The sequence below is a fragment of the Schistocerca piceifrons genome, chromosome 4, assembly GCF_021461385.2.
Source record: "Schistocerca piceifrons isolate TAMUIC-IGC-003096 chromosome 4, iqSchPice1.1, whole genome shotgun sequence".
In the NCBI taxonomy this organism is placed as follows: Eukaryota; Metazoa; Arthropoda; class Insecta; order Orthoptera; family Acrididae; genus Schistocerca; species Schistocerca piceifrons.
In genome coordinates this window covers 30,153,619-30,180,802 of record NC_060141.1, presented here as the reverse complement: position 1 = coordinate 30,180,802, position 27,184 = coordinate 30,153,619, and the positions used below count along the sequence as shown (strand labels likewise).

The following is a 27,184-nucleotide window of genomic DNA, read 5'->3' as shown; positions in this document are numbered from 1 at the left end:
TAAGATTTACCCCAAAATATTATACCATATGACATTATGGAATGAAAGTAACCAAAGTATGCAAGCGTTTTCATTTTCATGATGCCTATGTCTGCTAACACTCGAATTGCAAATACAGATTTGTTAAGGCGTTTCTGCAGTTCTGTGGTGTGCTCCTCCCAACTGAATTTGTTATCAAGTTGTAATCCCAGGAATTTAAGACTGTCAACCTTGTATGTATGGTTCCTTTTTTTTCCCCCACTTCTTTTCCGCATGTGCATACGATGCAATTGCGGTACGTGCAACTGCTGCGGTTAATAACAAGTTGTTGTCAACCATCTTGAACTTTGACGAAAAATTTTATGACAGTGCAATACCCGTTCTAGCGCTACGTCAAAGATCTTTGTCAAATATATTTGACGGAATATTTGATCACATCTTTGATCAAATCTTTGACAAAGAAATTTGATAGTGTAATACCGGCCTGATATATAAAATTCATTGATTGTAGCTTTGAATAGGAAGAGAATATAATTATGTCTGCATGCAATAAGACGAGCAATACATTACTGCTTGTGTGCAGTATACTTTAAACACTATGCAGGATGTCACTGGGGAGGAGCAGCGTCGGAATAAAAGTTCTTCGAGCCTTCTCCTCTCGAGCGATATTACCTTATTACTAAAATCTTAGTATCTGGTGCCAGTGTTTATTCGTTTTATGATTGTTGTCTAGTGGCATGCAGAGTCATGCATTATTGGTTTTGGTCCCTTACATGTTGATCCCTTCCGAGTCATGTTCACCTAGTGTTCCTTCCTCAGTTTCAGAATCTGTGGTCGTGACTGTGTCCTCCCATGTGGTTTGTTGTGTTGTTTGTGCTTGTCTATGCCTCCTTCCATACGGGTTTTAGCGCTTGTATTCTTCATGCAGAGTGTTCGATACAATATCGGCTACACTATTTATTGTGTTTCAGTCATCGGGATTACATATTATTCTGGGTATATCATTGTCGTTCTGTATAGGTCTCACTTGTGCTAGTATGTTGCACAGCAGTGTGACATGTTCTGGTGTCCCAGTTTCTCCGCATACACATACTTCAGCATTAGTTAGTCCCATACGGTTTAAATGTACTGGATACGGCCTGTGGCCTGTCAGGAAATGGACCGTCCCCCGACTTGGGTCGACATGTTTCAATTGTAGTCTTTCGTGTACATCAGGAAAGAAAGAGTGTACTCAGCGACTCTTGTCGGGTGCATCCCACTCTCCCTGCCACATTTGAATCTGCCAACGTTTCATTTGTGTCTTGTTCATAATGTTGGTTCCCATAATTTTGGTGACTTTATCGAGCCTGTCCCTCTTAAGCCAGTAAAGTGAAGCTCTGTAATGTATTGTTATGTCTATAGGGCACGTCCCCATCACAACACAAGCACCTCTAGCGACGTGGTGTTGAAGACTCCGCTCCTTCTCAGGAGTACACTATGTTGACCACATCTTGCAATTGTCTTTTTAGTCTGTGAGCCCAAGCATTTGCAGCGATGCATGCGATGGATTCAAATATCACAATGTGGTAGGTCCTTATTGTCTTAATAGGTAATTTGTACTGAGTTGTGTTTAGTCTTGCTAGTTTGTGCATAATTTTGGAGGCTTTGTCAATTGTCAATTTTATATGACGGCTGAAAGTGTTTTTCGTTTAGATGCAGTCTGAGATAACGTGTGGCTTGCTTCCTCTGTATACTTATATTGTCTAATTTCAGAATTGGATTCCTCTGTAGTGCCCCTCTGAGCAGTAAATATAAAGTGTCACCACACCCAGTTTCCACAATTATATGCATCCTGATAAAGTCTGCACATCTAAGAGACACAAAGTGTGGTATATAGTACTTTCTGAAGCTGTGTTCATTATCAAAAGAAAAATTGTGGAAGAAGGCACCGTGGAGGGGGGGTGTTTACCGAGTTTCTTTCCAGAATTTCACAGTTTTTAAAAAATTGCTTTATACTGAAAAGTGGCCAAGTATTCCTACAAAAAGAGATATGCTGCCAAAGGAAAAGAAGTAACTATGTAGCAAAATGATAGCCTGCATACTCCATTCTTCACAGCACTTTCTATGATAGCTCCAGGAGTTCAGTGAAGTTATGATGTAGTAAGTAACAAAATTTTACATGACAAGTACACTATTAATGCCTTTCGTTACCGTGTACTTTCCTTATTCGAAGATTTATATCTAATATTAAGTATCAACTGTAAATATCTTTTTCCAAAAATGCAGTCACTTCAAATGGTACTACACATCGTTAGTCCATTTGCAATAAGAATTCAAACTACAACAATGGGAAAGGTAGTGTTTCACATGATACGGCATGTGGTTGTTTTGAGTAGAAAATGTGTTACAAATGCCATAAAAGGAATAAAAATCAATTTAACTTTGTTTAGGGGAAAGCTGCAACAGCGATACAAATATATATTTAAAGCTGACAATACTGTATGGGTACGATCTTCATCAAATTCTTGACACACCTGGTATTGATAATCAACAAAGGTTTTTCATTCCCTGGCTTGGATAAGAAGTGTATTTCATAGGCTGATATATTTTCATTAAAATGTAAAATTTTAGGTTTTTTCATGTTGTTAACCAATATTTTTAAAATTAAACAGCTGAAATTAAATATTTTTGGTAGTCTAATTTCTGTCTCAATGAAAAGTTTCATTGTGCTGCCTTAAGGAATAATCATAAAAGAACCATAGATGGAAATAAATTATTAATGGAAATGGGCTATTGACTAATTAAAAAGTACAAAATAGTTTAGAATCTAGTGATTTTCTGTCCTGCCTGAGTTCTATTTAGTAACAGGTCTTCTCACTTATTTTCAAAATTTCACTAAAATTTTATTTAGACCAATACTATTTTACTGTCACAGAAAGTGTGTACAGCTTCAATAAAAATTTAATTTTGTAATGCAGAACACGTTAAAATGTTATGCAAACATCCCATTCTGACACATGGAACAGCCCAGGGACAGCAGAAAGACAGCTGATTTAACACAAGAGAACTGTGAGATGTCAACTTAAAAGAACAGACTGCTTTATCATCAGTTCCTACAATTCTCACCTGCTTGGCTGATACTGACAATGTAAGAGATACTTTGCTTTGTATGAGAAGTCTAGCTGTCATGACAACTAATTGCAAGGTGGTAAGCAGGATGTTTGGGCATCTAATATTACAGAAGTAGTGGTAGTGGTGATGGTGGTGGTAGTGGTGGTAGTAGTAGTAGTAGTAGTAGTAGCAGGAGGAGGAGGGTGCATTTCTACAATGTGTGTGCAATTTCATTGTGAGGCTACCGGAGTTGCACGCAGATGTTCACTTATGGGATAAGAATGAAAGATGGTTATTGCACAACACACATGGTTCTATTAAGCATAATGCTCGCATTCAGCAACGATAAAAGGGCTGGTAATGCTACCACCACTAAGGCTCATATCTGTTAGGACACAATTACTCTCAAGCTTGACACATGCGATTCCTAACACTTTCTTTTATATCTTTCTTACAATACAGTGTGCCTTTGTGTGAATATCAAGTTGCAACCGACAGCAAAATTCATCAGCATTTCCAAATACCTACTATGATCTCTTCACAGCATGAAGTGAGGAGGGCCTGAGGAGCAGGAAAGAGGAAACTGTCTTATGTAGTATGTATCATCGGTCCAGCAATACACTGTATGACTTAACGTCAAACATTGGTTGGTTGGTTGATTGATTGATGTTGGGGAGGGGACCAAACAGCGGGGTAATCAGATTAGGGACCATCCCATGTTTTGCCTGAAGTGATTTCCCCAAATCACAGAAAACCCAAATCACAGAAAACCCAAATCACAGAAAACCCAAATCACAGAAAACCCAAATCACAGAAAACCCAAATCACAGAAAACCCAAATCACAGAAAACCCAAATCAGGATCGCCAGACTTGAGTATCCAGCATGGTGGGCACTCCACTGGTTGGAGAATGAGGAGAGAGGATAATTGGAAAATGGTCACTGTCCCACACAAAACACACATTACACAGGAGTTAGGGAGTGAAAAATGAACTAGTAACTGCAAAATCAAACAATGGAACATCAAAGGTGGTATAACAACAATATGGAGAGGATATACTGCTACTCACCAAATAGCAGACACATCCGAGTCCTAGACAAGTGCAATGAAAAATTACTGCTACACACAGTTGGTCTCCATGAGCCGGGGCCTGACTATGTGATTGCATCTGACATGAGCAACAATGTGTGTGTGTGTGTGTGAGGGCGGGGGGGGGGGGGGGGGGGAAGAAAACAACAAACAACAGAGATAAGCAAGAAACAGATAGAAGGGATAAAAACAAGAGAGCAGATGACCGTGGCTGGCCAACCACGAGAATAAAAAGGAAAAGCCAGCCACTCTACGACAGATTAAAACATCCAGCCTAAAAGCACTACAGTGGAGAATACAAAAGGGACAAAGCGCATACATGAGAAATGATATAGAATGATACAATCCACTGTCAAGTATGAAACATAAAACTAAATTAGCCAACGAGGCATTATCAGCTAAAATTAACGAGTCCGGCAACTGAAGAGTCCATCACAGGGCAACCAAAGTACAGCTCACCAAGATATGGGCCACTTTCAGGTGCCGCACCAACACTGAGGTGGGTCATCACAGTACAGGAGGTAGCCGTGTGTCACCCAAGCGTGGTCAATGCGGAGGGACAGAACCACAGACTCCCTGGGAGAGGCCTGCGTGGAGGTCTTCCACACATTCGTAGTCTCCTTAATGGCACGCAGTTTGTTGTGCGTACTGAGGTTATGCCATTCCGTCTCCCAAAGCCACAAAATCTTGCGGCGTAGTACTGCACACAGGTCAGCTGCAGAGAAGCGGTTTCTGCTTAGCCTGATTGGCTAGCCTGTCGCCAAGTTTGTTGTCTGGGATTCCGACGTGACCTGGCGTCCAGACAACCACCACTAAACGACTGGACTGTTCCAGGGCATAGGTGGACTCCTGGATGGTCGCTACCACAGGATGACGAGGGCAGCACTGGTAGATATCTTGTAGGCTGCTCAAGGAGTCAGTACACAGAAGAAATGACTTCCCAGGGTATAAACGGATGTGTTCAAGAGCACAAGATACAGCCACCAGCTCGGCAGTGAAAACACTGCAGCCATCAGGCAAGGAATGCTGTTCACTATGCCCTCCATGGACATAGGCGAAGCTGATGTGATCAGCTGCCATCGAGCCATCGGTGTAAACCACTTCATGGCCTCAGTACATGTCAAGATTCGAGAGGAAGTGGCAGCAGAGAGCTGGGGGTTAACTGAATCCTTAGGTCCAGGCAAAGCCGTGGCCTAGGTGCACACCATGGAGGTGTACGTGAATGGACCTCAAGTATAGGTGGTAAAGGAAAGGACTCCAGTTCAGAAAGAAGGGATCGGACACAAACTGCAATTGGAAGCCCTGACCTGGTCCGCCGATGCAGGAGATGAACCACCGTGGGTGGGAAAAGAAGATAGTAATTCAGATGTGCAGGAGAACTACGAATGTGTGCAACATCAACTGGTCAGCACTTGTGCATGCCTAACCTGCGATGGAGAGACTCCAGCCTCCACCAGGACACTGGCACCGGACTCATCCTAAAAGCTCCTGTCACTAGGTGAATGCCACAGTGGTGCACTGGGGCGGGTAAACGCAATGCTGAGGGTGCCGCCAAACCATAAACCAGACTCCCATAGTCAAGACGGGATTGAACAAGGGCTCTGCAGCGGCGTAGAGCGATCTGAACCCCAGTTGGTGTTGCTCAGGCAGCAGAGGGCATTGAGCTGCTGCCAGCACTTAGGCTTAAGCTGGTGAAGGTGAGGAAGCCAAGTCAATAGGGCACTGAAAACCAGTTCTAAGAATCGATATGTCTCCAATACAGTGAGTGGATCATCATTAAGGTAAAGTTCTGGTTCCAGATGAACGATATGACGCCGACAGAATGCATAACATATGACTTTGCGGCCGAAGACGGAAAGCCGTGGGCTAGAGCCCATGACTGCACCTTGTGGATGACTCCCTGTAGGCACCACTCAGCAACACCACTACTGAAGGAGCAGTATGAAATACAGAAGTCGTCTGCATACAGATAAAGTGAGACGGACTGTCCTACAGCTGCTGCTAGATCATTAATAGTCACTACAGATCCCTGCGGGACCCCATTCTCCTGGATATGGGGAGAGGGGGGGGAACTATGGGAGGCACCAACTTGGACACGGAAAGTACAAAGCGACAGGAAATTCTGGATAAAAATCGGGAGCGGGCCTCAGAGACCTAACCGGTATAACGTGGCAAGGATTGATGTTGTCAGGTTGTGTTATGTGCTTTTCGTAAATCAAAGATGGCAACCAGGTGTTGGCGTCTGGAAAGGGCTGATCAGATGGAAGACTCGAGGGACACAAAATGGGAGAATGGATGGCCATAGCCAGGAGTCCTGATCCTCCAGGACCCAGGGCAACTGTCATCTACTCCTCGGTATATGTGGGGAGTTAACGGCGCAGACATCAGCAGAGCAATCCCTGTGTGGTCAGGGGGCTACAACCAACAGAGTACATGGCGGCCCCTCCACAATGGACTGGCTACCATGCTGGACATCAGGTGCAACAAGGCGAACAAGTCCATTATCGTCAGTGTAGAAAACAATACTGCACACTTGATGGAAAAATATGCACCCAGGAGTGTGACCTCACCCAACAGTTGGAGAATTAGCAGAAGTGAAAATCCACATTGACAAAGGATGCGACAGGTCTCAACACATGACGGACATGATGCACCATGTATGGCGCCCTTCCCCAATTGGCTCATTTTTCGCGACAATTTTGAAAAATGGAGGTCAACCCTCCAGGGGACCATCATATAATAAAGGCCAAAATGTTTGAGACACTCTAGTTGCCTCTTACGACAGACAGGAATACCTCAGGCCTAATCTAACCCCCCGTCCTGCAGGGAGTGACAGATGGAGAGCTGGACAGAGCAGCGAAAGACTGCTAGGAGTATTTACGGGATAAACTGCAGTTACCGCTGGAGTAGGAGCGGGAAAGAGGACAGGTAGGTGAAGTGCAGGGACTAGCGAAGGTTGAGATCAGGGAGGTTACAGGAATTTGATGGTTCACCTGTCTTCTGGTCATAGTTCAGCAGTGGCCATTCATGCACACAGCTTGTTAGTTGAGACACACACAGAAAGCAGCATAGTGTTTGCACCTTTGTTTGTAGATAACATTGCAGCTTTCAAAGGTAGCTCTGCCTTTCATGGGATAGAAGCAGCCTGAGACTGGACTGGAGTAGGTAGTAGTGGGACGATATATTGGACAGGTCTTCCATCTAGGTCTATTGCAGGAATATGAACCATGACACAAGAAGGCTGGGAAAAGGTGCGGATTAGGGCTGGACAAGGATATTGCACAGGTTCACTGTGTGGCAGATTACCACTGTCAGAAGGGTGAGGTGGACATTCATCACTTCAGGGCGTGATAAGGAGGTTGTCTAAACACTGGTGGAGAATGTAATTCAACTGCTCTAGTCCTGGAAGGTACAGAGACACGATACTCCTTTGTGGCCAGACAGTGGATATATGGGAGGTGGTAGGTGAGTGAACAGAGAAAGCATGGGAGATCTTGCTTCTGCACATGGTTGGGAGGGTAATTTTGATATGTGAAGGACTCAGTGAGACACTTAGCATAATAGGGAGAGGGACTTCTTGTCCCTACACAGGGCATATACACATGGACAGGAAAATAAAATTATGGATTTTTCCCAGACTACTCAGTTAAAAATATATTTTTCCCATGTGAAAATACAATACACTTTTTCTCAAGTGAAAATAGAGTTTTCTGTGTTGAATGACACTATACTTTAATCGTGAAAGTATTATACAGGGTGTAAATTTTAAAGTTTATTATTTTCGAAGGGGGGCATCTGCTGGTGATAAAATTAGCCTGCCACCCCAGCCCCCTGGGGATGGGGTGGGAGACAACTTTAAAATTTCAAATGGGAACTCCCATTTTTTATTGGCGAATCAGATTCTACATAAACTATATACATTTTGTCTTAAGCATTTGTTTTGATTGTTGGTAGTTGGCACTGTAATTCAAGGAAATCTGTTCTCATTTTTGCATGGAAAATGGTTACAAATAAATAAAAAATACTTATTTACTTTGTAAAGTTTGATTCGCTAAAACTAAAACTCTCCGTCTCCTCCCATAGGGTGGGGTTTGAGAGAGAGGAATTAACAAGTTTTACAAATGTTGACCCAAAATTTTTTTCCGCAGATTCGGATAAGTTTTGTTTGTTTCATGGTCAACGTTTGCAAAATTCTAATTCCTCTCTCTCAAACCCCACCCTATGAAGAGAGAGGGGGAGTTTTAGTTTTGGCGGATTAAAATTTATGAAGTAAATAAGTATTTTTTATTTATATGTAATCATTTTCCATGTAAAAATGAGAACATGGATTTTCTTGAATTACAGCGCCAACTACCACGAATCAAAACAAATGTTTAAGAAAAAATGTATGTAGTTTTTTTATGTAGAATCTGATACTGCAATAAAAAATGGGGGTTCCCACTTGAAATTTTAAAGTTGCCTCCCACCCTATCCCCAAGGAGCTGGGGTGGCGGGCTAATTTTAGCACCAGTAGATGTTCCCCTCGAAATTAATCCACTTTGGATTCTGCACATTTTTTTGTGTGAAGCTTATTTCTTGAGTTATTCTGGTTTGTCAACTTAAAAATTTACACCCTGTATACCGGCGTAGAATTTCCCGACACTCAAGGAAATGGAACCCAGCAAAAAACAATGCATTTAGGAAAGATCTTCAATGGGCGACAATGAAAAATTTACACCCTGTATACCGGCGTAGAATTTCCCGACACTCAAGGAAATGGAACCCAGCAAAAAACAATGCATTTAGGAAAGATCTTCGATGGGCGACAATGTGTACACAGCATATTTTGTATACACGGTAGAATTTCCCGACACTCAAGGAAATGGAACCCAGCAAAAAACAATGCATTTAGGAAAGATCTTCGATGGGCGACAATGAAAAATTTACACCCTGTATACCGGCGTAGAATTTCCCGACACTCGAGGAAATGGAACCCAGCAAAAAACAATGCATTTAGGAAAGATCTTCGATGGGCGACAATGTGTACACAGCATATTTTGTATACACGGTAGCTTTCGAAGCACTGAAATCTAAATTGTGATGTGCTTCAGCTCACGTCCTATTTTGATTCAATCATGAACTGTTGTGCACAGCAACCACAGATTGTATGGAAGGAGAGGCACACTGCAGTCAGTTGCAATTCCAGATCGCAGTGGCTTAATATTTCTACCAAGCAAAATTATAAATTTTAGTGCTAGACACCGAACATTTTGTGGGTTACTTGGCTGCATAAATGTTCTGATAAACACTGACTTTTCCATAGAAAAGCCAATTATTTGTGAAACTGCTCAACAATTCACCTCAAACTTTTTTTTAAAGGATAATTATACCTTTTGCCATCATTACTGCATAGTTTGTAATCTACGAAAGAACTAAAATAAACATAAAAAACTAACCTGAAGCTATGCTTTATGGAAGGAGCTTCTCAGTATGGAATGGGAGGCAGTTGTCTAAATGGAGGTATGTTTGTGGTTGGTACGTCAGAGGATTTAGGTACTGATGCAGCGATCACTGAGATGAAGGTCAAAATCAAGGATGACGACTTGTTGTGTTGGGGAGGACTAGTGAGACAAATAGGGGGACAATGTGTTGTGGTTCTGGAGGAATGTGGATAGGATATCTTCAGCCTCGGTTCAAATCACAAAGATGTCTTTAGTCCGGATTATAAAGATGTCATTAATGAATCTGAACTGACTTGACTTTCACAATCTTCCTGCCGATTTAATTATTCCTGGACCTTCCAAGTGACCACACCCCCTACCACAATACTGTGTATTTTTCTGTGCAACATGTAGCACGTTCAAATCTGTACCAAACCACCCACACCTCTGTCTGTTCCCTTATTCAGACAAACAAACAAACACACCCCTCATCTAACCCAACTGCATAGTTACAACACCTGCTTGCCCCCCCCCCCCCCCCCTCTCTTCATACATCCACCCACCAAACCGTGTCTGATTATCATCAGCTTTTTATTTATTTTTATCTTTGTCCTCATTGAGTTTTCATGTCGATATCATTTTGATCTTCCACTGTAAGGCCTACTCCCTCCCCCTAGCTGCTATACTTCATCAATTTTGTCCTTTTTGTGACTTCTCTCACATATCTTTACACATTTTTCATGCTCCACCATGTATCCTTGCTTCTATCTGAATCAATACAGAAAATTTCGCTCTCCCTGGCTACAACCCAGTCCCTCACAAGCTTCCTGCAGTGTTGCCTAACTCATTGAATCTGACTATCAAATTATTCTTTTCTCTGGCTATAACCCCTCCTTCCACAATGATCTCCATCCCTTATTCAAACTGTCTTTCACCCTCATGAACACAGTCCTGCTAAACTACATAAATCAGGCCCAAACCACCTTGCAATACCTGCTCTGCTATCCCAAATTCCCCCCCTCCCCCCTCTCTGTCTGTGTCCCTCCTCACCCCTAACATTCACTGCATTCCTACCTTCTACATAACCCTACAACCTAAGATGTCTCATTGTGACTGGTTACTGTGCCACCAATGAGAAAATATCTGCTCTCGTGAACCAACACCTCATAACCTACCCTCCTACATATAAGACACCACCATACCCTCCACCAATTCTCAACAGTTCCTATTCCTTTAGCACATGGCACCCTGCTCACCACTGTTGCTGCCGCCTTCCTCTACACTAACATACCCAATGCCTGTTGTCTTTCCACTAGTGAACACTATCTTTCCCCACACCACACTGACTCCAAACTTATTGCCTGCTTCCTGATCACAATGAACAACTATATCTTCAGCCACAATTACCTCTCCTTTGAAGGTATCACCTATAAACAAACCCATGAAGTCAGTAAAGAGAAAACCCAACATTCCAGAATCCCAAACCCTCACCTGGTTGAGATTCACCATTTTATCTCCACAATATGGTTTGAAGAAAGGCTACCCCATACACAGTCTTCCACAACATTGACCCCTTCTCCTCCATTCACTTAACCTTGTCCTAGTGAGTCCAGATTGCCACAGTCCTTATACTGACTTCTACGTCAAGGAAGCTCTTTTCAACTTATGAGATCTCACAGCCCGATGGAAAACAATAAAATGGCACAACATTTGCTAGGTGTTGGTCAGTACGTGGAACATTTGTTCACTTAAGACAATGTAGCATCCCAATGAAGAAACACAACATGCTGTCAGCATTTGCCTGAATTTTATGAAATAAAAATGTTGTTAGTTATGGAGGGATAGTGACCTATTGGGAACTTCTTTTAATGCTGCTGAAACAATAGGATACACTGATATCGACAGTTAGGTGACAGTAGTAACATTATAGACCCAATGAAGAAGTGGAAGCCATTTACAGATGTTAGGCATAGGTTTATTGGGAAGCGTACAAAGAGAAGCAACGCGCAGTGTTCATTTTACAGTTGTTCATGGACATGCTTATGTGTGTGGTAACATGTCTACATTCATTTCTTTATAATCAAGTAAATCTGGATTAGATCAGGATGGTTGTAGCTACCGAGGCAGGTTTTGCCTCAAGCTTTTTCTATGTTTCATAAGCAGTTTCAGTTCCTGGGAACAACTCGAGCAGCAGATGAGCACACTAAATTTGTACTGCAATGCCTGTAACTCTTTCAGCCTCAAGCTTATATCTGACTGAAAATAAGTTTGTCCTAGGAAGGGGGTCCTGTAATTAGTGTCATCTGGGGATGTGAGAGAAGGCCTGTGGTTTCTCCACTTCTGCCAACGGTGTGCTTTTCAGTGGTTGTTGATGTTTATGTATGCCTTTACATTTCATGGCAATCTAGGTGGTTAGAACATTCCTTTTAAAATCAAGACTAAGAGCACCAATGTCCACTGTTATCGTTTGGTACGTGTTGGATAAACAGGCAACATGAGCACCTAAGCACTCTAAATTTGAGCACATATAATCAAACTGTGGCTGGAGATCCAAATGAAATATAGATCCTAATGTCATCGTTACTCTTTTATGAGGAGTTTTTGTAACCAGTATGTTTAATATGGTCTGCGGTGCCTTAAACTAGCATTTTACATTTTTGTCAATAAGGAATTAGTTACCTTTTTTATAGCTACGACTTTAACTTTTTTTATGAATTTGACAAAGCGTAGTGATTTAGTTATCCTAAAGGATTCTCCATCTGCTTAAAACACACAAATACTAATTAAGCAAATTCCCTCCACTTCTGGCACACAAACCTTCTCACGGCAATACCAACGTGAACTGCTACAATGCTTTGTAGCACTGCCCAAAATGAGGAAAGCACTTCGTAGCACAGAAAGTTCACTGTTCAAAAGGACATGTGACAACTGCCTCCCTCTTCATATCCATGCAAGATACCTGAACTATGCACTAAGAGGGTTAGGCCTCACAGCTTTTTAGCACAGATTATGTACAGTGTGTCTTTACTCCAAGATGAACTTAAGTCACTCATTTGAATGTCCCAGCAGAGAGTACTCAAAGTTTACTATTATTAAAAAATCTGGCACTCTACAGGTCAAAGTATGGAATATTAGATCACTAATCTGGTAGGTAGGTTGAAGAATTTGGAAACTGAAATGAATAGAATGAAGTGAGATAGAGGGAATTGGTACAAACAGTTATGTTTCTGATCATGCGAGTGCACATGATTAACAAAACAAAAAATGGATAATGCAGGAGTGGGTTTCATAATGAATAAGAAAATAAGAACACAGGTAAACTACAATGAACAGCATAGGGAATCCCTTGTTACAGCTACAACAGACACGGAACTAACACCCACCCAAGTTTTACAAATATAAATATCTCTTAGCTTTGCCGATGAAGAGAGAAAGAATATATGAGGAGATAAAATAAGTAATACACATTGTTAATAGAGGTGACAATTTCAATTGTGAATTGGAATATAACATTAACAAGATAAAGAGATGGAAAACAGTAGAGCACTGACAGTTTAAAATAAGTGAGGGGGAGGGGGGGGGGGGCTGCCTGGTAGAAGTTTGTGGAGCACTATTTACTCATTGCAAACACTTGGTACAAGCAACTGCACTAATGTAGAAATAATCTGACCTGATTGAGTAGAAACAACTAAACATCACTGAATGTTCAAGAGGGATATTAGCCAACTATTGACTCAAGAAATAGAATGTAATGCAAGAGAAGACTAGTGGGTAGCTTTGGAAGATGAAGTAGAGAAATCAACATGGGATCAAATAGGCAAAAAATACAAGGTCCAGTAAGAATCCTTGGTTAAAACATGATATGTTAAATTTAACTGATGAAAACAACAAAATTTAAAGAAACCTTTAGAGAAACTTGAAGCACAAATATGAATATCAAGAGGTCATATGGCAAGTTAGTACTAAGCAAAGGAAAGATTGAAAGGTGGAAGGAATGTAAGGAAGGTCTTTACAAAGGAGAGAAATTTTGAGGACAGCATTGTGGAGAAAGAAGAGGAAGGGGATTAAGATGATGGCGGGGGATATATCGTGAGAATGCATCAAGACATGGCAACATATCTGGAGCACGACATTCCTTCAAAACTACTGAGATACTTGGATGAAAAATCTGAAAAAAAAAGGGAAATATTCTCAGACTTCAGGAAGACTGCATTAATTCCAATTCCAAAGAAGGGAGGTGCTTACAGGTCATGGTTGTAATACTGGCATGAATTATCTACAAAAGGACAAAATGACTGGTAGAAGCCAGAGAAATATATGAAGCAATACCAACACTTGTAATTAAGACTGCAGTAAGATAAACCTACATTTATAAGGTACAGAAAGTTCTGGGTGAGAATTACGGATTATTTTGGAATAAAGGAGACGACTTGCCAAAAGGCGGAAGCGCTGCGTTGTCGATAGGTACACAAACAATAGTTGCACAGCTGCTAGCTTTTGGAATGAACTTCCTCTTCCAAGCTTTACACACACACACACACACACACACACACACACACACACACACACACACACACACACACACCTGCCTCTCTACACTGTGCTCACTCGACTGCAGGGAGAAAGGTATGTGCATATTAAGGTGATTTTTATATTGCACAGTCAATTTGAGTACACTTTTTAAAATTCTGATGCTATTGATGAACAAACAGTAAAGGAAAATTAGGAGCAAGTTGGAAAAGTAATTACGGTTCAGGGAGAAGAAATAAAAAGTTTTAAGATTTGCAAATGAAATTGTCACTTAACCTACTTTGATTCCCTAAGGAATCATTGTGCATGGCAACTGTAGATTATTATACGGAAGGGGTCGACCGAAGTGTCCGGCTTTGACCCGTGACGTAAGGCTGTTGTGGTGTGTGACATCACGACGGCGCGGAATTTAGTTTGTGAGAGTGGCGTGTTTGTAGGTGTCGTTTTCATGCGATTGGTGGTGCTCTCTGGTGGTGTGTTAGGTGACGTTTTGGTTTAGTTTGCGAATGTGGCGTCGTGTGTGAATTTTGGTAAATTGCTTTTTTTTTGTCTTTGGTAGGTATGGATATGACTGACAGGGTCAACAGTTTTCGGTTGTCGGCTAGGATGGGGGACAGTGCATTGTCTCTAATAAAATTTCTTCAGCTATTCGGATTTTTGGATGAAGTCTTGAAGTGTTCAGTATGTCGTGAAGAAATGAGGCTTACTTAAAGTTCCGGCGTCACGGACCAGGGATGGCTGTATGTGGAGGTGTCGTAAGAATAACAGGTCAAGGGAAGTGTTCGATCCCAATGTGTGGCTATTAATATTGGTATTGGTATCGGGAGATGTTTTTGAGCGATATAGGTCAAGGGAAGTGTTAGGTCCTAATTTATGGGATCGGGAGCTGCTGTTGAGCTATATAGGTCGAGGGAAGTGTCAGATTCCAGATGGGGAGTTTTGCGATGTCAGTTTTTTTTCGTTGTTTTGCGTGGTTTTGTATGGAGGTGGGTGTCTTAATTTGTTTATATTTAGTTTGTCCCCACCCAAAACCCCCCTATTTCCCACGCTTGTCCCGTTAAGTGTCATTAGGCTTTTTGTGGAACGTGTGTGTGTGTGTGTGTGTGTGTGTGTGTGTGTGTGTGTTTGTTTTTCGATGTATTTTTGTCCTCAATGTGTACGTAACTACTTTATATGCGCCATATTGAAATCGTGGTTTATGGACGTTTCCACCATATTTGTGATGTCATATATCCAGATTCCAGCTACAAATAGCCATCTTCAAAGCACGGCTATTTAGAGCTGAAATCTGGATACAAAAAAAGCAAAAGAATAATAATAATAATAATAATGATAATAATAATGATAACATGGGATTGAGATTGACTGCTGAGCTATTCTTCCTTGTATTAGCAAAGCCCTTTCAGTATCAGGTGATCAGAATTGACAGTGTCTTGAAAATAGGTTACAAGATGGGCACAAACAAGGTTAAGGAAGTGTAATCAAATCAGATCAAATATTCTTGGTAAGATTACGAGGGTGGTTTTAAAATTTCCAGAATACACTTGGGGACTCTGCTCCTTCATATTCAACTGTTGCCAAGTGGACAAATGAATTTAAATTTGGCCGGGAGAGCTTAGATGATGATCTGCACAGTGGTCGGCAAGATGTGTCACTACTCCAGAAACAATTGCAAAAATGCACTAAATGGTCACGGAGGATCGCCGATTGAAAGTGTGTGAAACTGCTCAGATTTGCCAGATGTCATCTGAAAAGGTATATAACATTTTAACTGAAGAATTAGAAATGAAAAAATTATCTACAAGATGGGTGCCATGACTCTTGACGCATGCCCACACACGTGCCACCACCTTGGCAAAATTACACGAACTAAGGTATGAATTGTTGCCACACCTGACTTATTCACTTGATATGGCTCCGTAAATTCCACCTCTTTCCAAAACTGAAAATTATTCTTGGCGGACGAAGATTCACTTCAATCAGAGAATTGATAGCCAGAGTTGACAACTATTTTGCAGGCCTGGAGGAAATCATTTTCAAGATAGGATCAAAGCAATGGAACATTGTCGGACCAAGTGCATTAGTCTAAAAGGCGACTACATTGATAAATAAAAAAAAAGTTTCGGTGATGTAAGAACTTTTCAAACCACCCTCGAACATTAAGACGTGAAAAACAGAGTTGTAAACAAGTTTTGCTACTTGAAGAGCAAAATATTACATGATAGCACAAGTAAAGAGGGTATAAAACGCAAACCTGCAATTTAATTACCATTAGATTTGTTGTACATGAACCTCATCAGAATTATGCTAAGTAATGCTTAAGTAAATGAATTAACATTTCAACTGCTAGAAATGTATATATATATATATATTTGTACGATCTGTATGCCACCAGTGCAGTATTCTTACAGACAGTGATAACTAGTATGAGATACAATTTCTCATCCCCTTTTATCTGCAACTATTTTCTTCTTGACAATTCTTGCCCTTCAAAATTTCAGTCAAAAATGCTGTTTTTCAAGTGTTCCACTTTCGCCTTCTAGAAACACAACCAACTGTTTGTTAGACATTTCATGCTGATTTAATGTTTCTTCTTAATTCATCTGAATGTCACCATCACATTCTAAAGCTCATTAAGAGCTGGTAATGTTTTAGTACCGTATTCTAACAGATGAACAGTGACCGAATTTCTCACTTGCTACCCATCGTTAGTCTCTCATAACCAAATAAAATATTGATCAGGGTTCAGAATCAATTTTTTGTACAACATTTTCACTTTTCAATGTTACCTTTAATTAAAAATTAGCATTAATGTTCACATTCAGTAGCCATACATGCATGAGTACAGTTATTACAAATCTGTTCAAATACAAGAGTTTGTTAGATGATTAAATTTAATGCTATTTCCTCCTGTCTTTCATAAAATTGTCAAATTTTAAGCAGAGCAATAGATTGCTGTTTTGGATAGTTTATAATTTCTCACATATCCCTTGCACTTTTGCTGCACAAGTCAAATGTCACACAATTGTTTGAACAACATCAATATTGTATCAAGCACTTTGGCATATCAGGAAACCTCGAGCTGGTTCAAATGCAAGTATTATTCTTTGCCCACCCCTGCCCTTCCAAAGTCTTTGAAATAAATCTACAAGTGACCTTAACTGCCAAAGTGTCATCTGTAAATTTAAGACAATCCCTATCTGCTCTACTAACAACGTACAAATACTGACCTCAGCAGCAACAGTTTAATCAGTGATTACCAGGCAGCCCTGTATTTTTCAAATGATGAATTTGGGAAAAGAACCTCATAATTGGGTAAATACTGAGGAAAGAGAGAATATCGTGACCAAGTTTGTGGGACCTGAATTGGGAATTTTAACAGTGTACCGACTTGTCTCTCTAAAAAAAAAATCATGAATTCAATGCTGGAAAACAACCAGCCAGTGAACAGACGAACCAAATAAAACCCTGACCTCGCCAAGCCACTGTACCACGCGTGTGTTTCTGCTTGCTGTTATGTCGTAGGGCACACGGATTTGCATGGACATTATTAACATGGCAAAAGGTTACTTTGATAGTTACTGATATGTACTGGTACTGGCAGATGGCAGGGTATGAGTACTTCAAACACCACCTAAGGCAATGCAAAAAGGTGTTTGTCTACAAGAGACGAAATGAAGAGAAATTCCATCACTGCTACAATGGAGTTCCAATTTAGATATGATCTGAAAAGATTTACCAACAACAACAAAAAGTATGCCAAGACAATTTAGCTTCTTTCAAAAGCACTCTTCAATGGAATAACAGAATGGCGATGAAAAAATTTGTGTCATAATTTCAAATGTTCCCAGATAGCAACCTACACAGAAATTGTAAATCACTGGATATGGTCTTTAGGAAGTATTTACTGTCTTTCGTAGAGCATTTAAATACCAAAATGATGTTATTTATGAATAGAATATGGTACTTAGTTTAGTAATTGTGTTCAGCAGTTTGACAACATTAGTTAATACCAAACGTCCCATATTGAAACCAAGCTTTCTCTACAAAAGAATCATGGAAACTGGTACTTCCAATGAACAAAGACAAAATACACGAAGACAGATTCACCTTTTTATATGTAGCAATGAACATACTCCCATTTAAGCCAATACATCATACCATTTCCCATTACTGGGAAAAAAAAGGGCTACTTCATAAAACTTTTAGCTGGAACTATTTGTGTGCCCGGTGTATCAACGTTACCTGGGTAAAAGTCATTGGCCTTCGACATTTTAACTCTCGCACCCGTGTCCTTCTGCAGCTGAGCTATTGTCTCTCCACCCTTTCCTATGATAGCTCCAGCAGCAGTGCTTGGTACCAGTAGTTTGAAATGGTAAGTGCCGTCCCCACCTGCAATGAAAATCTGTATTAAGTTAAGCACTGAACTAAACTAGCAGTAACAACATTTGACTGTCTTGAAGTCACAAATTGTAATTATCAATGATGCAACACTCATATTACTAATAGCAAATATCACTTTTTAAATAGTTTGAAACTTACACTCGTAAACAACGTGTCACCGTTCACAATTGGGGGGGGGGGGGGGGGGGGGGGGGATGGTATTTGCACGTCATGCAGTAGTTACATAAAGATGAGTAGACTAGCACATGAGAGATGAAAACAGCTGTAGGCCACATTAAAATTAACTGACATACATTACCAGTGACAATGTACACATCAATGGGGTTAGCTCCACTAAATGGTTCCTGGCAATAAAATAGATTTCAAGTTCAGAAACTCTCTTCCATGTTCTTGTTTGAAACCATGACTCACTTACTGAAGAACTCACCTCTGGTTCTTATATGGTGACTGGAAGCTTATTTTGGATAGTATTTAATGGGAACATCTTCAACAATTTTCACTGGTAGAAGTCTATATCATAACCAGTGGCGTACTTACATGTCTCATGCAGCAATACTATCAGCAGTTACTGTGAGGCATGGCAAGTGAAAGAAGGTGTGTCAGCTGCTGGTTCTACACAGCTAATGGGTGAGTAACAGACATACAACAGGTTTTGAAACAAGAGAAAGGAATATTGTCACAACCTCAAATCAATATACTAAAACATCAGAAATCTTAACAAATTCGCAAGAAACAGTCAAACTTTGTGATGGCCAAGATTATAACTCTAATAAGTACTCGTTTCATTTGGAGAACCACAAGCCCATAATTTGTGACATATTTGGAATAAAATAAAAACACAAACAAAATTTTTGGGTCATTCCATGTCAAGTCACCCAGGCCTTGACACCAACCATGTCAGATTTTGGTGAAACTTGGTACAATTACTTCTTTTATCATCCTGAAAGCACTTGTAAAATTTTTTTGCTCTATCTCTTATAGTTTTTTTTAATAAATTTTTAAAGTTTTTAGATTTGGCTTTGTTTCAGCAGTCGGAAATTGTAACTTAAACGTGTCCTCACAACTAAAAAAATTTGTATATTAAAGAATACTCAAGATATCAGCATGAAATTTTGGAATAAGTTTGTGTATTATATCTAAATGTTAAAAAAAAAATTACCATAAAGATATATTAAATTCTTCCAAATGAAAAAAAATTTATAAGGTTTTTTTTTTTTCCTAACGGATGTTTAGTTTTACAAACACTGCAATATCTAGAGTCTCAGACCTGATAGAAAGCTCAAATTTGTTTTAAAATACTCTTAATTGTATAGGCTATTAGATAAAAGAAAAAATATGTTGGCTTTTTAACCTGTTTAATAGTTATCTAATTTTTAAAATAATATTAATTATATTTTAAAAATAAAAAATGCCAAGTGACTTAGACACCGAAAATAAGTTTTTATCTTCTTGGACTAACACTGTACACTTGGATTTTGTATTGTTACTCCTGTGTTTTGAAGTAAAAAATTATTACAGTGTTAAATAGTGCTTGGGTAGTATTTTATTAAGTTTATTCGAACTCTCAGTAAGTACTGTTGCTTAGTTTACAGAGATTCTTTTCCAATATCCTATAAACGTAACCAGAACAGTAATCAGACCAAAAGTGAAATCAGTAAGTCAGATATTCAAACTTGTAGTGTAGGGTTATTTAAAAAATCTGACTGTTTCCAAACAACCTACACACCTTCAAAAAAGTTACAACCGGTATCAGAATTGAGTGAGGAAGAAAAAGATTTGATCCACTTACGATCTGGAATTAATCTGTGTGAATTTAAGAATATATGTTCACACCACAGCTACTACTTTTTAAATGTTTTTGAAAAATATCAAACAACATGTGTAGACCCACAAAAAAAAAAAACAAAAAGCCCATCAAAAAATCGTTGAGAAGTGTAGGCTTGGATCTTTCTAAACAATTACTGACAAAAAATATTAGCATAAAACCTGGACAAAAGCTTTGCTCAACATGTCGTAACTTTTGTGAGGAAAAATTAAGAGTTGAAGTCAATGAAAGTGAAACAGATGATGAAGTCATGGTTGAATTAGAATCATTGGAATCCAGAAATGAATCCCTCGTACAAACATTGCTCTTGATTATTTAGGTTTAACACCGATAAAGCTTCATGGCTTGTCAGAACAAAGTAAAGGGTCTTATTTTAAAAGGAAGGTTAGCAGTATTGAAAAGACTGCAAAAAAGGCGGTTTCAAAAGCATTAAAATATGATGCACCAAGTTCTGATGATGACGAAGAAGATAAAAGTGTGGTTGAGAAAGCAAAGGATTTTGATGTAATGATTTCTCTTATGAAAGAGAAGATTTCATCTGTTGGGAGGTCTAGAAAAATCCAGATTCCGACCTTGGCTCCAGATTCTTGGACTCGAAATAAAGTGATGAAAGAATTTAATGTAAGTGAACACATGGTGCGACAAGCTAGAAAGCTAAAATCTGAAAAGGGTATTTTGGAAACTCCTGGCCCAAAAAAAGGTAAAACTCTTTCTGAAAATACAGTAAGACTTGTAACAGATTTTTATGAAAAGGATGAAAGTTCCATAGTGCTACCTGGAACAAAAGACAAAGTAAGAGTTCAAAAAAATGTGTACATGTAAAAAAGACTCATTTTGTGTAACTTGAGAGAACTCTATTATTCTTTCAAATGGGAGAATCCCGAGGTAGAAGTAGGATTTTCAAAATTTTGTTTCTTGAGACCTAAATGGTGTATCCTTGCTGGTGCTGCAGGCACACACACTATATGTGTATGCAGTATCCACCAGAATGTTAAACTATTACTGGATGCTGTGAAAATTGAAGAATCTTATAAAGACCTAATTAAGATGCTTGTGTGCAACACAGAAAACCAAAACTGCATGCTACATCATTGCAACAGCTGTCCTGCAAATACTGCACTAACAGAGTGCTTAACTGAAAAACTAAGTGAAGATTATGATTTAGAAGAAGAAATTGTAATCAGTCAGTGGGTTAACACAGACAGGGCAGAAATGATCAAACAGTCTATCAGTGTTGAAGACTACATTTCTTTATTGGTTAGGTCATTGGAAAAGCTCACCCCACACTCGTTTATAGCAAAATCCCAATCAGCAGCCTTTAAAAGATTGAAAGAAGACCCACCACCCAAAACAGCAATTATTGTGATGGATTTCAGTGAAAATTATTCCTTTGTTATACAAAATGAGATCCAAAGTTACCACTGGAATAGAGGTGGTTGTACTCTACACCCAGTTGGAGTTTTTCTAAGAAATGAGGAAAACAATGTTTTTTGTTCCCAACCACTGTTTTATTAGTGATGACCAAGAACATAACACTGGTTTTGTTAACTTTGTACAAAAAGAAATTACAAAGTGGCTGTCATTACATCATACTGACATTGACTCAGTTCACTACTTTACAGATGGTTGTGCTGGGCAGTACGAAAATAGAAACAGTTTTAAAAATTTGATTGAACACTTGAGAGACTTTAATTTGAAGGCCCAACACACCTTTTTTGCAACAAGTCATGGGAAGTCAATTTGTGATGGCCTAGGAGGAACTATTAAAAGAATTTTAAGGAAAGCCAGTCTACAGCTTTCAGACAAAGAACAAATAATGACAGCAATCTATGTGTATAAGTTTTGAAAAAAAAATATTGAAAACATTCATTTTCACTTTATTGACAAAAAAGAAGCTGATTTGCTACGGTTAAAACTAGAAAAACGTTATTCAGCAACCCGAACCATTCCTGGAACTAAAAGTTTTCATAACTTCAAACCACTTCCAACAAACAACCTTGAAATTAGAAGGACCACAGATAGTGTAAAACCCTCCTTAGTCTTTTCTTTCCATTCTTCTGATTGGGTTCGTGTTGAACCATCCATAAATTGCTATGTGGCTGCAAATTATGATGGTAACTGGTACTTTGGACTGGTAAAAACAATATTCAATGATGAAGAAGATGCAGAAATTCTATTTCTACATCCTTCAGGACCCGCTGCATCATTTTATTGGCCTGAAAGAGAAGATCCCTGCATAGTGCCTTTGGAGCACATAGTCTGTGTAGTAGACGCACCTCAATCAAGCGGCACTGGGAGAATGTATTACTTCAAAAAAAGACTGTATCAAAAGAACTGAAAGCTCTTGGATGAAGTGGAAAAACAGTTTGAATCAGCATTAATGTTTGTCAAAAAGACAAAATTACTCAAAAAATTCAATGTTTCAAGCAATCAGTTGGGTTATACATAAGTGTCGTAAGTAAACTATCTTTGTACATAATTCTAATGTAATCTACTATAATTAATAAACATGTTAAAAAGCCATCATTATTTTTGTTTTATCAAGTAGCCTATATGTTTAAGAGTAAATTAAAACAAATTTGAGCATTCTATCAGGTCTGAGACTCGAGATATTGCAATTCTTATAAAACAAAACATCCGTTAAAAAAAAAAAAAAGAAAAAAATACACAAACACACACACACACATATATATATATATATATATTTCATAGAAAATATTAATATATTTTAATAGCAACATTTTTATCTTCAAATATGTATAATAAATAAACTTGCTGCAAAAATTCATGATGTTATCTAAAAGAGTTTTTAAGATAAGCAAATTTAAAGTTTTGAATACAAATTAAACTGACCATTTCCGAAGGTTCAGAAAACACAAAACATAAAAACTTTAAAAATTTATAAAAAAAACTGTAAGAGATACAGCAAAAAAAATTGCAGGTGTTGTCAGGATGGTATTAGAACCATTTGAGCCAAATTTCATGTAAATCTAAGGAGGTGGGTGTAAAATTTATTTTTTATTGGGTGATTTGATATGGAATGACCCTTTTGTGACAATAGTGAAGAAGACAAGTGTTTCGATTTCGGTGCTAGAAATTCAGCTCCTCTGTTCTCACCTATCATTGGTTATGTGAAAGAACCATTCCATTGGCTATGCAATACTAATGTGATGTCCACTTATGTGCAATAGACACACACAGTGGCACTGGTCCTGTTCTAGACTTTAGCCATTTTCAACTCCTGTTTTGTGAGCTGATCTAATACTTTAGTATTTGCAATTCTCTTAGTGTAAAGCATTTCCTTTCACACATGACTGAAAGGGGAAGGGTCTGTATCATCTTTACTGTTAGACAACAATTTCTAGTTTCAAATTTTCAAAAGCAGAACTTCCAGTTGTTAAAATTCCGACTGGTATTTGGTCTTATGTAACATGACTGATTAACATGGGCCGAAAAAAAACTATTAGGACAAAGTGATTGGTTATGTATTTTATGTCTACAGAAATTGCCAACATTTTAAACCAGGTGACTATCTCAAAGGCATCCTTGTCAGTATGGTGGAGTTTTCCATGAACAAATCTAAAATATGGGAAATTATGTCTTTTCATGTTCACTTAAATTGAGAGGGATTGGGGAAGGGAATCCCAGTAGGCCTAATCATGATTGACTCAACACATAATTACGGATTTCCGAAGAGTACATACTGACATGAATTTCATTGTTATGCAGGACAGGTAATTTTGTTTCTTAAAAGGCTAATGTTTGGGAAAATTTGTTTCTACAAATAATCTAGTAAAGTATCTTCAGTATTCCTGTGTGTTCTGTTAGTAATGTAACTAGAATTATTACAAGTCACTAGACTTCTTGCATAGATATCAATCACTTAAGTTCACTAACATTTGCTCCGCATGCATTGGATGTTAGCTTACTTTGCAATCTTCCATATATTAAAATATGGAATAATGCAGTACAGCAATTAGATTGTCAAAAATGTGCTGCATGAATAATGTGTGGCTCAACATTTTCAACACCTTCGTCATTTTCAAATCTACACGGTACCTAAGTATATCACGATTTTACACTTATGTACATTTTGAAGTTAGGCCTATCTTGGGTATCAAAATCAGTCAGCTAAGTACTGTATCTGCTTATTTCAAATAAAGTAGGCTAACACGTTATGCCTGAAAGTAATTTCATTTAACAAGTATGTTTACTTGTGGAACTTGTCTTTACGAACTGCATACTGTATGAAAATAATAAAAGGAAGATTAATGTCTAACATTTCAACAAAGAGGACATTACCAGTGGAAAAAGTTCACACTGGACAAGGACGGGGATTTAACTGTCCTGTTTTTCTCTACATAGCACCTTAACTTTAACCTTGAAACAGTCAAAAGAAATCTTAACAGTTCTGTCTGAACTGAGGTTGAACCCTATTCTTCCCAAATGACTGCCACTGCAGTACAAAAATAATAGCGTCAATGTTAATTCATGAGTGCAAGACAGCAAGCTACGTAGTAACAAAAATATTTGACCAACTCCCTTGTCGATTATGGATACTGAAACAGTTTGAAAAGCAATGGAAATCAATCTTCGATCACTTTCTGAACAGAACCACTAAATTTAAATGTAGTTCAATTTTAATGAAAAGCCATATCGTGCAAAGCACCAGTATTCAGTAACGATGGAACCTACTTGCAGATGGTGAAAACACACACAATCGTTTCCCACACAAAGTATGCTGAAGGGCCATTCCATGAAATGAGATTTAGTTACATCTATAACACTTCCTGTTGCTTTATTTAATGGTCAATAAACACTGCCTACATCAAACCTTCGCTGTATGTTGTTTATATTCACGAGTGTGTATATTTTTCCGTTAACACTCGGATGTCAACTGAACAAATGATACGTCCATAACACTGAATGACCCCAAAATCTTACTGCTGTGTTGAAAAAGGAACGCCTGAATGATTATTATACATGTAATACAATATATGTCATCTAAATCCGTTAACAATAACAAATTTACATGACATAATACGATAATTAAAAATCTTCAAACGAGCAAATTAGATGATGTACATACTGTCACACGATAACTTGAACGTATATATAAACGATTAACCAGGTATCCTGCAAAACAGAAAAACTTAATACATCATTAACCGAATTCTGATTTTATGTGCAAGCTGCAAAGCGCTATGATATATTCTCTTAATAAATTACGTCAACCTATTTACTGGGAAAAGCAGTATCTAGGCTGTCATTCCTGCCCATATATTTTTCATTAACTGGGTGTGCGAAGTATATCTGCTTAAAAAGTCACTCCCCAGAATTAAATTCAAGTAAATGGGACATTTAATAAGAGTAGTCTGTTACAGCTGAGAAAGATTAGAGAAAATGACCTGTACAATATCGTTAGTTTATACATTTCGACATCACCTTCATAGAAAAAGTAACTGGCGGAATGCGTACATAGCACTGCACATGTGCCCCAGAAATCAACTGTGTAATAAAATTAGACTTCTGGCATTTACTAACTATCTGTTACCTCCTTTGGTAGGCTCCATAACACGCATGTCATCAATAGATAAATTGTGTGTGCAGAAAATCGCAACAATAGAAGTGAAAATACGAATTCATTTGATAAAAATCAATAACAATTCATTCTCTCCAGTACGACCGTCACGTCTTCACTGTCACGTAACATTTTATTGCAAGTCACCAGCCAGCCATCATTATGACAGCATCGTTGCGCTACAATTTTCGACAAATAACATTATTTACGGGCTAAACTGAAATATTACATCGAAATATTGACTTCTCGCCATCATTTTTCCGTCATATTTTCTTTTAATAACTCACTTTTTCCATTGAAAACAGAACCGTATTGCGCACATTTCTCCATTACTGCCACCTCAAACGCCAAAGTGGAACCAACACATAGCAACAGTATGGCAAAACTTATGCTTGACTACTTATGAATCTTGGGAGCTTATGAATTATTAAGAACGATTAGGTTACCTCCGGCATAGTGCGATTTCTTCGTAACCCCATTTTCAACATCACCATCGAGCGGCCTTTTCCTTGAATCTGGTATTTCTGGGGATGGACACGTATCCATACCCGTGTCAGCCGCCATATTACACTGCGCTGCATTCCCGGCATGCAAATCGAAGCACTGTTCACTTTTCACATTTCGCATTCGTGATTGGTTGTGATTCCATTTTTCCGGCCTTCCCCCAATTAAAGTATGTGTAGAGGTAATTGCAATAACTGCAACAAACAATGAAACATCACAGACGAATATAAATTACATAGTTGGGTGCACTGCTAAATAAAGTTACATTCTCAGGCTCACATCCATACAACAAAAACATAGTACGTTGCAGATAACATTGGCTTTACTTTCCTCCCTGTTGGAGTTGTTTCTGGAAATTTCACAACAATATCACGAAATTAAGGGCTTGTCTTCATTCATGAAAAATATGTACCACCCTCCGCTTTCCAAACAGTCAGTGCTAGACAGGCTGCAATTACATCACAAAACCAAACCCAATGTTACTATTGACGTACTAGTGCTTACCACGAGGACGCACAAATAAGTGCATATGTACGTAATGGCACTTTTTATTTTTTGTTTTATTTCCAAGGAATTGATCCTAACAAATAAAAGAAAACTATAGAAAAAAATCATATAAAACAAGAACGAAACACACGCTGCGCGCTTAATGAAAAACTCGAGTTATTTATACATCTTGCACTTAACTGAAAGTAAATCATAACAACGCGGGCTTTCACAGTCAGTGTTTACGTCCATGGTGATTTTATGCCTATGGGTATC

General features: G+C 38.7%; 1 protein-coding gene across 5 annotated transcripts in view; it reads right to left on the bottom strand.

Moving 5' to 3' along the window:
• Nucleotides 1-26,966, bottom strand: part of LOC124794663 (RNA-binding protein Pasilla) — an 85,939-nt gene extending 58,973 nt beyond the window's left edge. For 3 of the 5 annotated variants that reach the window (XM_047258192.1, XM_047258193.1, XM_047258195.1), the window contains exons 1-3: nt 26,927-26,966; nt 26,365-26,616; nt 18,354-18,500 (exon numbers count right to left, since the gene is read on the bottom strand). In XM_047258192.1, the coding sequence (XP_047114148.1) occupies nt 18,354-18,500; nt 26,365-26,616; nt 26,927-26,951 (424 nt within the window). In that variant the 5' untranslated portion in view covers nt 26,952-26,966. Of the gene's footprint in view, nt 1-18,353; nt 18,501-26,205; nt 26,315-26,364; nt 26,617-26,701; nt 26,736-26,926 lie in introns of those variants that run through there. The other 2 variants (XM_047258194.1, XM_047258196.1) reach the window with 2 other exon arrangements.
• Nucleotides 26,967-27,184: the final 218 nt, after the last annotated feature.